The following is a 12,597-nucleotide window of genomic DNA, read 5'->3' on the forward strand; positions in this document are numbered from 1 at the left end:
TTGGCCAGTTTAGATTTAAAAGTCTATAGGATTGATCAGTTATTATATCTACATTTAAAAATTACCAGAAGTTATTTACACAAATGTTGCTGCCATAGTATTTTCTCACAGAAAGTGTAGTGCAACTGAAGCTGTAGAAAAAAGTGTTACTAGAAAATATTACTGCTGGAACTCTGTCAATTCAAGTTAAAACCTTTTCATTTGAGGTTGTTGCAGAGAACTCTTTTCCCCATTTCTCATCCCTTTTGGATTTTACTGCCGTCACTGTATACCCGTGTGGCATACAGCAGCTGGATGACCTCCACCCACATTAGATTCTCTTTCCACCTACATGTTCTGTTATTTTTCCTTCTGGGCAACAGTTATTGTCCCTCCTTTGTTGTTGTGCAAAGTCTTGCAGTGGGGAAACAGTTGTTGCATTTTGAAATGGAGTTGGGAGTAGTTGTTAAATTAAGACAGCATTGATTTACTAAAGCTTTCCTGAACTGTAGAGGGCTGAGTACTCCTTACTTCCAAGAAAACCCTTTGCAATATCTTGCTCCCATGAAGTACAGAATTGGAGCAGAACTCTGTCTATAATCCAATCTCTCTTCAAGAAACAACCTCACAAAGTAGGTTCTGACAGCCTGCAGAGCAGCACAGGATGCCTGGCCTGTCAGCGCCAATGCAGTTACATCAGATCAGAGGCCTTGGCATGGAGGCAGTAGTTCTCAAAATGCACCTGAGCCCCTGGAGCAAATTTCCAATTTGCCAGTGACAGAAATCCAGACTGGAACATGTCTTGCATTGGGGATAAATGGTTTACTTTTAGCCAGTTTCTTGGTCTGTGGTGTACCTGCTTTCACACCTTTAGAAAGAAGTGTTTCCTAGTGGGACAAGAGTTGTTCCAATCCAGATGATTCTCTGCATCCATGATGCTCCTTTAGGAGGAAGTGCTGGAGCCTGCTGGAAGGGCAGTGAAATACAACAAGGTCAGCTGGACATGGAGACATCTTTCAGGGGAGACAACTTGGGAAGTTTCTCAGATTCCAGCTTTTTAGTTTGTATCTTGGACTTACTAATATTCCTCAAAACGCTTCCTAGAATTACTGGATTTTATGTGGGTGTATGATCCAAAGGGACAGGTTCCTTAGTGGGAAATAAACAGGGCAGCTTTTTTTTTTGAGCCCAGAAATTTGGGGCTCTTCTGTTTTGTTTCTGGAGAGAGCATATATAGTTACTATCTCAGCCTTCTAGGGAGGGGAGGTTCAAAGAGTAACTGATGGAAGTATTTTTCCCTTGTTTTCTTCAATGTAAGCAACTTTCACAGCTGTTGGATGAGGTGGTTTCTTACACTGGTCATTATTCCTGATCTCCCTCCTCACTCAAAACCAATTCCTTGCCTTTTGGGTGATGACATCTGAAGTGCTTTGGGAGAACTCCTTCTTTCAGTGTGCTTATGCTATGGGGGCCATTGGTTTTTCCCCACATATTTGATAACAGAAGAATGTTCAGAGTGTTTCTGAGCTGTCACTAAGGTTCTGATAATCACTTGACAAATAGTAGCAGCTTTTCTGCATGATGGATGTTTGATAACAGTTGCACAGTTGCCACTTTGCTGCCTCCACGCTGAGACCAGACACTCTACTCTTGGTGAGACACAATCACAGAAGAGTCTGAGCTGGAAAGAGTCCACAAGGATCACTAAGTCCAGCTCTTCAGTGAACGGACCACAGAGGGATTGAACATGTGAGCTTGGTGTTATTTGTACCATTCTCTGACCATCTGAGCCAATCTCAGGGTCACCTGGAAGCAACACTGGAACTGACTTTTTTTTTTTTTATTTCTCCAAGTTGCTTCTTCAGAGTTCCTGCAGGAGAGGGTGTGTGACTAGAATCAGTCATTACTTGTTTTGCTTGAGTTTTTTCACTCTCTCTCATTACTGTAAATGGTGAGATGTAGGGTAAAGTTATGAGAATGACTGTCAATTCAAGGCCACTCCAACTAAATGCTTCAGCACAAAAAGGAAGACTTCTGATGTTAAATGAGACAACAAGCAAAGGGAGCATATTCAGAGTCAGAGTACACTTTTGTGGGGGACTTCTCAAGGGAGATGCTGTATGAACTTCTGTACAGCTGTGAAGAAGTTGTATTTGAAGCCATCCCAAGGGTACCCTGAAAGAAGGAGGCAGCTAGAAAATAAAATAAACAAAAGCCATCCAAGTGGATAGATCCCTGAATCACAGAAAATGAGAATAGAGAAATAAAATCACCATCCCCTTAAAGCTGTACAAAAGAGAAATATACAAAAAAGTTGACCTAGTATTTTTACTTAATTTTAAGTTCTGTATTAAAAATTAATACATTAAACTCTTATAAAAGTAAGGCACATGCAAAACATGTTGTGCAACTTCTGGCTTTCAACTTATATAAACTAACAAGCATTATCTTGATTTGGCATTTCTAAAGAGTCATTTTTCTCATGCAGGATATGTGTAAGAGGTAATGTTCAACATTGTACCAGTTAAATCGAGATTCTGTGCTTCTGTACTACAGTAAGCAGAGATGGTCATATGATACAATAGTACAAAATAAAACACAACTCAAGTACCGATTCTGGCGGTGATTACCAACATACAAAATTTAAGAATGTGATGTTACACCCATAATAATACATCAATGATCTTATTCAGTAGAGGAAGATTTGGCAACTCCAGTCTGTGTAATGCCAGCGTGGGATTCCTGGTCATACATCATACGGTATCATACGATGCTGAAGACCATGGAGAGATACTGCTCATAGGACACCTGAATCCAGCCGTCCTGATCAGTATCGTATCGTCGGAACACATCAGTCAGCCTCTGAGGAGGAGAGAAATAAATAATAGACATTTTTGTTCTAGGGGAAAGTTCAGACTGCCACAGCCTCCCCTTGCCACCTGGGCTTCTACAGCTTTGTGAACCCTTTCTGTTCATACCCTCTGCAGCTATTTTACAGACTATAGATATAAAGATAGCTCACTGCAGTAATGATGCAATACTTAAGGCTACCTAGGCGCTTCATTATAGACGAGACAGCTTTTTGTAACAGGCTTTAAAGCAGCGGCAAAAACAGTGCAGTGTTTGAGTCATATGGAAACAGAATCCAATGCAAACCTTGTGCATATTTCACCTTCTAGGCAAATATGCTTTGTGGGCCATTGCTATCTGAGCAGTCTCTGCATAACCCCAGTATAAAGGACCAGAACAAATGCCAGCACAGTTTCATTAACATCAGCTGAGTGATACTTAATTTCAAAGCCCTTTCTAGCAAAGTTCAAGTCTGTGACTAATTATAATTGCCTTATATTTCAAATGAATACAGAGGCGACTGATGTGTCTAAATAACAGAGAGGCTACTTTTACAAGGGCACTGCTTTGCCTCCATGTTCTTTCTCTCTTGCTCTCGGTGTTACTGAAAGGTTGGGAGATTTTTTGTATATTTCTACTGTTTTCCCTACAGGAACAGCTCTGAAGAGTAAAAGACACTGTAAAACATTGATACTATTTTACACTTTTTTGTCCCTCAACCATTTTATCAAATTTACTTGAGATACAAAGGAATTACTAATGAGACCAATATACAACAATGTTTCTAGCACTTGTCATATACTTGGTTCAAATAACTTATTATGAATAAAAGCAAGTTCTAGATCCACTGTTAAACTGAGAACCAGAAAAGCTTAAGAAAAGGTTTTGTTTTTTTCAGTTGACATCAAAGTACATCTCCTTTCTTACCTGTAAAACAACACAGCACTGAATAAAATCATCAAAAGCAACTTGTCCTTTTCCCTGTCTGTCAAATTTCCGAATAAGGATATCATAGAATTGATCAGACAGTCGGTAACCTTGGAAGAAGAGAAATACTTTAAAAGGTTTCAATTACTGCAGTCCTTCTATAAGAAGGACAAGGTTGTTTAGCAGGCATGTGTAACAAAACCAGAAAACAGAAGTTACAATGATTTTTTTTCCCTTAAATAGCTCTGTTAAACTAAAATGCATGCAATAAAACCCATGCTTAATAATAATTATATACAGAGTCACAGTAAATGTAATTACAGATTAAAGTGATTGTTTGATTGAGGGAATGGTTTAGGGCTGCAGCTCAAGTCTTTACAAATGAAGTGACTAGAATGAAAGTTCTTTAGCCATCAGTATGCTCTCACAGCATAGACAGCTGGCCTTGTTTTAAACAGTGGCAAGTTCTATCAAGTACCCTCCAAGTTCAGACTTTGTCTGAACCATTGGTAATGCTCTCAGAGTGTGTCACAGAGGAGACTGGAACTGGATGTGTCATGACATCGTTAAAAGGTACCTTATACCTAAAAGGAGAGCTGCCCTTCACCTGCCTCGTTTTTAGTCACATTTGTCAGAGCAGTACAGCTCTGCAACAGTACCAGTAAGCAGATTATTCTATGACATAACCCAGTCAAAAAAACTGTAATTACTAATGAATTACCAAAACCTGTTAGTGCTTGCTTTAGTTCATTTCTGTCAATCATTCCAGAATTGTCTCTGTCATACGTTCGAAAGACATTCTGCCAGTCTGTGATGTATTTCCAGACTCCCGTGAATTCATTGAAGTTCACACCCCCTTTGTTTTCTCTGTCAAACATGCCTGAAGTAAAAAGTAAGAAAAACATATAAAACCTCAGTCATACTACTCCTCAGTAAGATCTGCCAGGACTTTAAGTAGATTACAAGAGTGCTCTGTGGAAGGTACTAAAGAGAGAAAAGAAACTGCTAAAATGCAAGTGGTAATTTGGAAAGTTCTGCCAAGAAAAAGCAAGCAGTCATCCACTGAAGGAAAAAATGATAAAGCAAGATAAAAGTACCAGAATAAATCACAGAATGTTTATTTTTCCTTGGTTTTCATTTTCAGTTCAAAAATACTGAGGGCTTGATTGATTATCCAGTGATAAATTAAAATGGGCAGAGGGGTGGACTGTTCTTCTCTAAGGACACATTTAAAAGTCTTACATAGTTTCCAAGAGTGCTGGGATATTCATCTGCATTTGACTTACTGATACTGTTATCTTTATACAATAAGCATGTCACCCAGTGATGGAATTCAGACTGCTGCTGAACACTGATTGAAAGCAAAGCAAAAAATGTTGTCCTTGGATTTATGAACTGTGTGATAGAAGAGATTCTTGTGCTTGAATCGTCAGCCTTCTCTTCTGTCACTATCACCTTCCACACTACTGGCAATTAGTTTAGACACTAACAGAATTCAAGCATTGTAAGGCTTCTGTTTGGTATTTTTGGAGTAACACATAGGCTTAAATTCAAGACAGGAAAATCTACTTCCCAAAACAATTTATATAATATCTTTTCAGAAAATTTAAGATAACAGTCTCCTCATACATAAATTACATATATTATCTAATCAATTATGCAGTAATATTTTCTCAGGCTACTTTGACAAGTGCACATGTGTGTATGCAAAGGGCATTCCTCTAGCAATCAAAAGGGAAAATAATTTAACTTACTACTGCTGGGCACTCCAAGGGAAAAAAAAAAATCAGTGTAGCAATTGAGAGCATTCTCAATCATCTGAACAGATCACAAAACAGTATCTTAGGGCTATGTCACATCACACAACTACACTCACCAAGAATTGACCTGACAGTTGCTGGATTAAATGGAGTCCACGTGCCTGAAACAGAAAGAATTACTTAGTTGAGAATTAAGAATTCCTCAACATTTTAAAAAAAGGCAACAAACCAAAGAAACAAATTAGCTAATAACGTTGACTTCAGTGTTATTAATAAGGCCACTTGGAAGTAAGAAAGTCTCATTCAGAGATGACTTCAGACCACCTCTGCTTTATAAATACCACAGAGAAACCAGCACTTTTAAGGCTGCAACAAAAAACCCTAAAAAACATTGGAAGATCTAAGAACGACCTTTTCATCCCAGGCTGTCAGGAAGTATTGCATAAAAAGCACAATCTAAACTGAAGTACCTCTTTTCTACTGACAGGAGCAGAAGTGTTTTAAGTTGTAACTCAATCAAGGTCTCCTATCTGTTCCTCAGTAAAAACCCATCTGCTCATTTTCTTTTTACAGGACTATCCCAGGGCATTTAGTTTCTGACAGAAGTAAAGAGAAAGGGTTTCCAACATGGCATAACCATGCACTGCAGTTTAGAGTCGTTTAGTATAAATCCCACCTCCACTGCTAAAACAATTAAGTGTTAGTTTGAATAAGTATTTTTAGACCAAGAAATGTTGCTGTTTGAAAGGGCAGTAATCATCTGGAGAGTAGCTCTGCACTTCTCTGAGTATTTAGAGGCTTGTAATTATGAAATAATTTTCACTTGGCTGAGAGCATTCCCGAGCGCTAGGAAGCATTAAGCTTTAAATGAAGAGGGATCCTGTGCCTCATCTAGAATTTCATCATCCATTCTCCAGAGCCTGTGAAGGAACCAGGAGCACGAAGCAGCACATAATTAACTGGCTGTGGCTGCCTGCAGGGACCCAAGGAATTGGTGAGACCACAAAGGAGCTGTGAGCTGAGGGCAGTGCAGAGGCGCTCCCAGGGATGTGTCAGCTGACCACAAATCCCAGCAGAAGGGCTGAGCTGGGATCTGGCACCTTGGCTTTGCTGTGTCACGGGCAGTGGTGCAACTCTACAGGGAGAACCCTGCACTATAGGGTTGGCAGGCCCTGGGACTTCTTGGCACATAAAGAGAAACATAAGCAGAGAAAGAGGAAAAATGGCTCTGAAAATGCTGAAGCAGTATTTTAGACTGAATAGTATTTTAGAGAATATCAGTACCTGAGAGCTGTGTGTCTCCTCAATAAAATAAGAAATAATGGAATTAGTAAGGTGCCAGCATTTAACACTGAACAGAATAAGAGTGAAAATACAGTCTGAAAGTTAACTTATGTCATCTTGAAACATTCAAGGGACTCATAGAGCCGCCACAGGGTGAAATCTGAGCAACTCCAGAGGTGAAGGACTGTACTGATTTCAGCCTCTTCCAATATACAGTGAAGGCTATTCCTGTCTCTCCTCTCTGACTCTAGTATTAACTTCCCACAGCAGCACAGAAGATTTTATTGTGCAAACAGTTAGGCAAAGTGATGGTCAGCCCCTCCCAAGTAAGCACACTGTTATCTGCATAAACTTCACAGGTTGAAAATGTCAAATTGTCAAAACCATCCTGTATTTCTAATGTCAATGAGCACAATGCAGACTTTTTTAATGTTTTAGAAATAAACACATTACATTCTTTTAGCCCATGTTAAGTTGCAGGCCAGCCATGCACAATCATCCACTAGAGGATATATTCTGAAAATAATACAGTGAATTGTTAGTGACTTTGGTGTACAAGATCTAGAATCTCTTGGAATGCAGGAAGCTTACAGTTCTGTAAATATTTTGTCTAACACTTGGTAGGCATTCTTCATAACTGCAAAGCACTGAAACTGCTAATCTACACTGTAAATAAGGAAAGAAAAGAGACATCACTGCCTATTACCCTTAAATTCAATCATATGGAGACATTTAAAGTATATAAAATTAAAAATAGCAGGGTCATATAAGAAGATACTTAAAATATATAGAATTTAAAACAGCATGTAAAATTTTAAATGACAGTTTTTCACAGTTCTAAACAGCTCTGTAATCTAAATGAAAATGGTGACTTAATTTAACTTAGTTTTGCTAAAGATTTTATTCAAAATTTTAATTATGGATCAGGTCTGGCAGCCACAACACATTGCTTTTCATTTATCAGATACAAATATTTTAGTAAATCCAGTCTGTTACAAGACTGCAGTTTTAATGGATAGAACCTTAAAAATGTATTTCCAGTCAGGCAATTACTGACAAAAATGGGCCCTTCAGCCTGTGAGTGCTGTAACTCACAACATTACTTTAAGCCCTTCTCAGTCACAAAGCACAGGAGGGATATAGGAATAGGCTTTGGGAAGAAGGGGAACTTGGTATGGACTCAAAGGTGGACAAACAGCTTCAATATGCTTTTTCAGGCTTTTTCAGATTTCCAAACAGAAAAAAAACCCCACAGAGTACAACCCTACTCACCCTGAGTCATGAGAGGAAAGTAAAAATAGGCTACAGGAAAAATGTTTCATTTTTAATTTTGTTTCCATGAGTTATTTGACAATACCCTAGTTATTACAGCCAGGAACTGACAGACTACTAGAAAGTTTTAATGCTAGATCTAGAGTGCATCTTTCTACTCTGTTAGGAAAAACTCCAAACATACTTTATTTCCTACACCATACTGTATGAAAAAGAAATTATGTGCAATGAAAAGGCTGGTTGTAAACAGCTTTGTCCAGGTTATACACTGATTCTGGTTCAAAAAACAAAGGTTCAGTAGTGATGAACAAGGAATATATGAATCACTGGTTATGATTTCTAGGAAGCAGAGCTGGGAAAAAAAATAAAGTAATGTGCACACCCTCATTCCTCAGAATACAGACCAGTAATGGTGGCAACAGATACTCAGTTTAAAACAAACAAAGAAAAAAATCACAAAGATTGATCATCTTTTCCCTTTCCAGCCCTTTGCTGTAGATTAAATAGTAATTAGTGGGTGGTAGAAACACTTTCCACCCCGTTCTATACAAAGAATGATGGCATCAAGTAACCATTCTCACAACAAATTTATCATGAAGTTTAAAATGAACTACCTCACTGCTCATTTACAAACTTACCATTGGATAATGCCTGCTGAAGTTCATTATCAGATATTATTCCACTCCTGTCTTTATCAACTCTGGGGGAAAAACAGAAACAGGTAGTAAGCTTTAAATGGCTGAAATTAACAGGCTCTACTTACTGAAGACTTTGACATTCTGGTTCTTACTCACCAGATGAGATTATTATTTTCCTGCAAAGTCTCTGGAACATGATAAAAGCTCCAAAGAAAACTGCAAGACCTACTTTTTGGACATGCTCTGCATAAGGAAGTATTTTTATTTATATCTGTTTAGGAGAACTGCAGAGCACACATGCTGGTTAAATCCACAAAATGCCTAATGTCACAGTAGCAAGCTATTTGTTTCGCAAACTGGAGCAACAGGTTTGGCACCCAGACTCTCTCACATGTTGGCAATGGAGAAAGTCACTTATATGACCAAAGGACTGAAAGACTCAATCGACTGCAGGGCCTTGACCCTGCAAAGGGGTTCAGAGGGGTTCAAAGAGGAAAAAGCACAGGCAGGTTCCAGCTTTCTTTGAGCCTTCACAGTCCACTGTCTTAATGTTTCAAGTTCTATGCCAAATTAAATGAATTTGCCCAAATAAAGAATGATCATGCCTTCTTTAGAAGGGTGTCTGAAAGTGGTGGGGCCTTCCCTCCATTCCATACAAGGACACTGCCCTTGGACTGAGAGTTTTCGTTTCCCCTCATTTACTACCACTCCAAAGCAGAGTCCCACTCAGTTCACCCCTGTTAACAGAAGCTGATTTTCTTTTCCTTTAGTTCTTGCTGTCTTTTTCTAAACGCTTTCAGTTCATTCTATTGCCTCCTTCCTCATCTCCAAGAATTATGTAACCCGCATGCAACACTAAAATTGCAAGCATAAATTGCAAAGATTTCAATTACAAATAGATATTTCCCCTTTTTAATCTCTGTTTATCTTCTTAGTATTGTGAACATTTTTTACCTTTTATGAGCTGCTACCAAGTGCTACGCTAAAATTTCCATGAAAATGCATTATGACCTACTTATCTTTCTCCTGAGCACCATCAGTCAGCACATTCCTTTTATAAACAAAATTATGCAAAATTAAAATGGTTTTTCCTCAGAGACATTCCTACTCTGGATTCCACCTGACATATGGGGATCACCTGTCATACAGGGATCATGATCTGTCCATGACAGGCTGATACAGCCCAGTCATTCAGGATTGTAAGGTGCTCCTGCAACCCTTCACAGGCCTCAGTTACTGCAGGAATCAGCAAACCTCACCTGACCATTCACCCTCTTTTCGCAGAATCATAGAACCACAGAATGGTTTGGGTTGAAAGGGACCTTAAAGATCAAGTTCCAAGCCCTTGGCTGTGGGCAGGGACACCTTCAATTACACCACATGGCTCAGAGCTCCTGCCCAGCCTTAAACACTTCCAGGGATAGGGCAGCCACAGCTTCTCTGGGCAACCTGTTCCAGTGCCTCACCACAGTGTAAAACGTCTTCCCACCATCCAATCTAAACCTACTCTCTTTTCCCCAGCTGCTCCCAAACAGATTACCTAAAGATCCCAGGAGAGCTCCATCTGTCAGTGTGGCGCATGACCACACACACACCCTGAATTCAGTCAGTTTGCCATCCACTGAAGAAGGCTTCCATTCATTCAAGGTTTACTGAGTTTCTTCAAGGGCCTTTTGATAGTGTTGGGAGTATTTTTGAAAAGCATACAGATTATATGAATTGCTCCAATTCTAGCCACCATATCCATAGCCAATCCTTAACAAACATAGTCCAGGATTTATACAGTAGTCTGCCAGAAGGAATATTTTCAACAAAAGCCACGCAACTCTCCTGACTAACTACGTTATTTAAACTTATTTTTACTTATTTTCCTGATTCAGAAGTCAAATTGTTGATCTGTTTCTTTCTGGACCCTTTAAAAAGAGAAATGGTTTCATGCATGCCTCTGCCGAGTCCTCCCTCAGAGGAAGTTGTTTTACAGCAGGCTGGGTAGGTAAGCTGCTGCATTCCTGAGTCACTCCGTAAATATCAGCCAGTTTTAGAAACTTAGTACTGTTTGTCTACTGCTTAACCTCTTCTTGCTGCTGCTTGTGTCAGAGGATCTGTCTTGACTCATCTCCCATAAAAATGGATCCAACGTAGGCACCTCCCAGTTTCCTCAACATGACATAATTGGGAAATCTCCTTTGGCTTCCTATCTGATAAGACCTTGCCAGGGCGCTTGTTTAGCACAAGCTGCTAACTCCCTTCCAGGTCCCTCTTTTCCAGGTGAATTCAAGAGAACACAGAATCATTTAGGCTGGAAAAGACCTCTGAGATCATCAAGTCCAACCTACGACGCAACACCACCGTACCATGGCACTGAGATCCACGTCCCGTCTTTCCTTGAACACCTCCAGGGACGGTGACTCCACCACCTCCCCGGGCAGTCCATTCCAACGTCCAGTCACCCTTCCTGAGAAAAAATTCTTCCCGATATCAAACCTAAACCTCCCCTGGTGCAGCCGTGTCTTCTCGTTGGTAGCTTTAAAGTCTTCCATTAACATTTATCAGATTCCTTTTTACAAGCCTTCCCCGTACTGCTACACTGACCCTCCTGACCCTACTATCCTTTCTGCAGTCTCAGGTTAAAAATTACTTCAGCGCTTTCAAGGTTACCTTCTCCCTCTCATCAATCGCCTTTACCCTCGTTATAAAATACAGCCACATTAATTCCTCCTCAGCCCTTTCTCACAGATTCCTCCCGCGGGGAAACCACCGCGATGTCCACAGCAAACCCCGCGCTGGACGCGCCGGCCCGGTGACCGCACTCCCAAAGCAGCCGACCCGCTTCCGGCACCTCCCGCTGCCCGCCGGCTGCCGTGCCCGCCGTGGCGGCGGGACTCACCTCTGGAACACGTTCCACAGGAAGGAGGGGTCTGGCAGGGGGGCGCCGCCGCCGCCGTTCGGCCGGTGCTGGTACCCCGCCGCCATGGCCCCCGCGCGCGCCGCCCGCGCGCCGCCGCCACCGGCCGCCCCTGACGCAGCGCGCTCGTGACGTCACGGCCGGGCGGGGCCACGCGCCCCGCCTTGGGCGCGGAGGGGAATCCCGAGCGGAGCCGAGTGCCGGGCGGAGCCGAATGCCGGGCAGAGCCGAATGCCGGGCGGAGCCGAATGCCGGGCGGAGCCGAATGCCGGGCGGAGCCGAATGCCGGGCGAGGCCGATGCCGGGCAGAGCCGAATGCCGCGCCCGCCTCGTTCCCGCGGCACGGGGCGGGGACTCGGGCCGCTCCCGCCGGGAGGTACCGAGAGGCACCGAGGCGGGGCTGTGGCACGACCCTAGCGCGGCGCGCAGGGCGTGAGGAGCAGCGCCCGCCCCGCCCCGAGCCGCCACCAAGGTTCCGGCAAGGGCAGGAGCCGTCCCTGTGACCGATCCCTGCGGGATCCCCACTCAGGGGAGCTGGCGTGTCCTGGAGGGAAAGAGCCTAACTTTAAAATCCAAGAGATGCCTCTGCATCAGCGCTGAGGAAGGAGGACAGAGGGAAACAAAGCCCGCTGAACGGATTCCCTTAACACAAACGGAGGATTAAAGCACACAGGGAAAGAATTTTAGGGACAGGATGGAATTGGAGTATAAGCCATATTAGCATCACCTCACTAACCTTTAACTGAATTCTTTACTGAAGGCTGAACACAATCCTCTGAAAAACAAATTCCCCTCCCTTTACCTACAATTTCTAGGCGGAGTTTACAGTCCCATGGGACCCAAGGACCTCCTGTGCTAAAATCCCTCAAGCACCGGGAGCCCAAGATGATGCTCCACTGCACCATCTCTAGGGACACGCTGTCCCTGTCACTGCAGAAAGTCACAATCTCAGACCTATCCTTTACCCAGCTTGCTGCCCCTG

The 12,597-nt window shown here is 42.1% G+C and overlaps 1 protein-coding gene across 3 annotated transcripts; it reads right to left on the reverse strand.

The window, feature by feature from the left end:
• Positions 1-2,293: 2,293 nt before the first annotated feature.
• PDCD6 (programmed cell death 6) lies at positions 2,294-11,708 on the reverse strand. Of its 3 annotated transcripts, XM_040055499.2 has the most exons (7): positions 11,598-11,668; positions 8,711-8,772; positions 7,392-7,466; positions 5,633-5,677; positions 4,478-4,636; positions 3,757-3,866; positions 2,294-2,841 (listed from the first exon to the last, which is right to left on the reverse strand). In XM_040055499.2, the coding sequence occupies exons 5-7, from the start codon at positions 4,632-4,634 to the stop codon at positions 2,743-2,745; spliced, it is 366 nt and encodes a 121-aa protein (XP_039911433.1). In that variant the 5' UTR covers positions 4,635-4,636; positions 5,633-5,677; positions 7,392-7,466; positions 8,711-8,772; positions 11,598-11,668; the 3' UTR covers positions 2,294-2,742. The 3 variants fall into 3 exon arrangements, with proteins under 3 accessions (XP_039911433.1, XP_039911425.1, XP_039911414.1); XM_040055491.2 differs by lacking the exon at positions 7,392-7,466 and having other exon boundaries at positions 4,484-4,636; positions 11,598-11,708; XM_040055480.2 differs by lacking the exon at positions 7,392-7,466 and having other exon boundaries at positions 11,598-11,708.
• Positions 11,709-12,597: the final 889 nt, after the last annotated feature.

The sequence above is a fragment of the Hirundo rustica genome, chromosome 1 (assembly GCF_015227805.2).
Source record: "Hirundo rustica isolate bHirRus1 chromosome 1, bHirRus1.pri.v3, whole genome shotgun sequence".
NCBI classification, from domain to species: domain Eukaryota; kingdom Metazoa; phylum Chordata; class Aves; order Passeriformes; family Hirundinidae; genus Hirundo; species Hirundo rustica.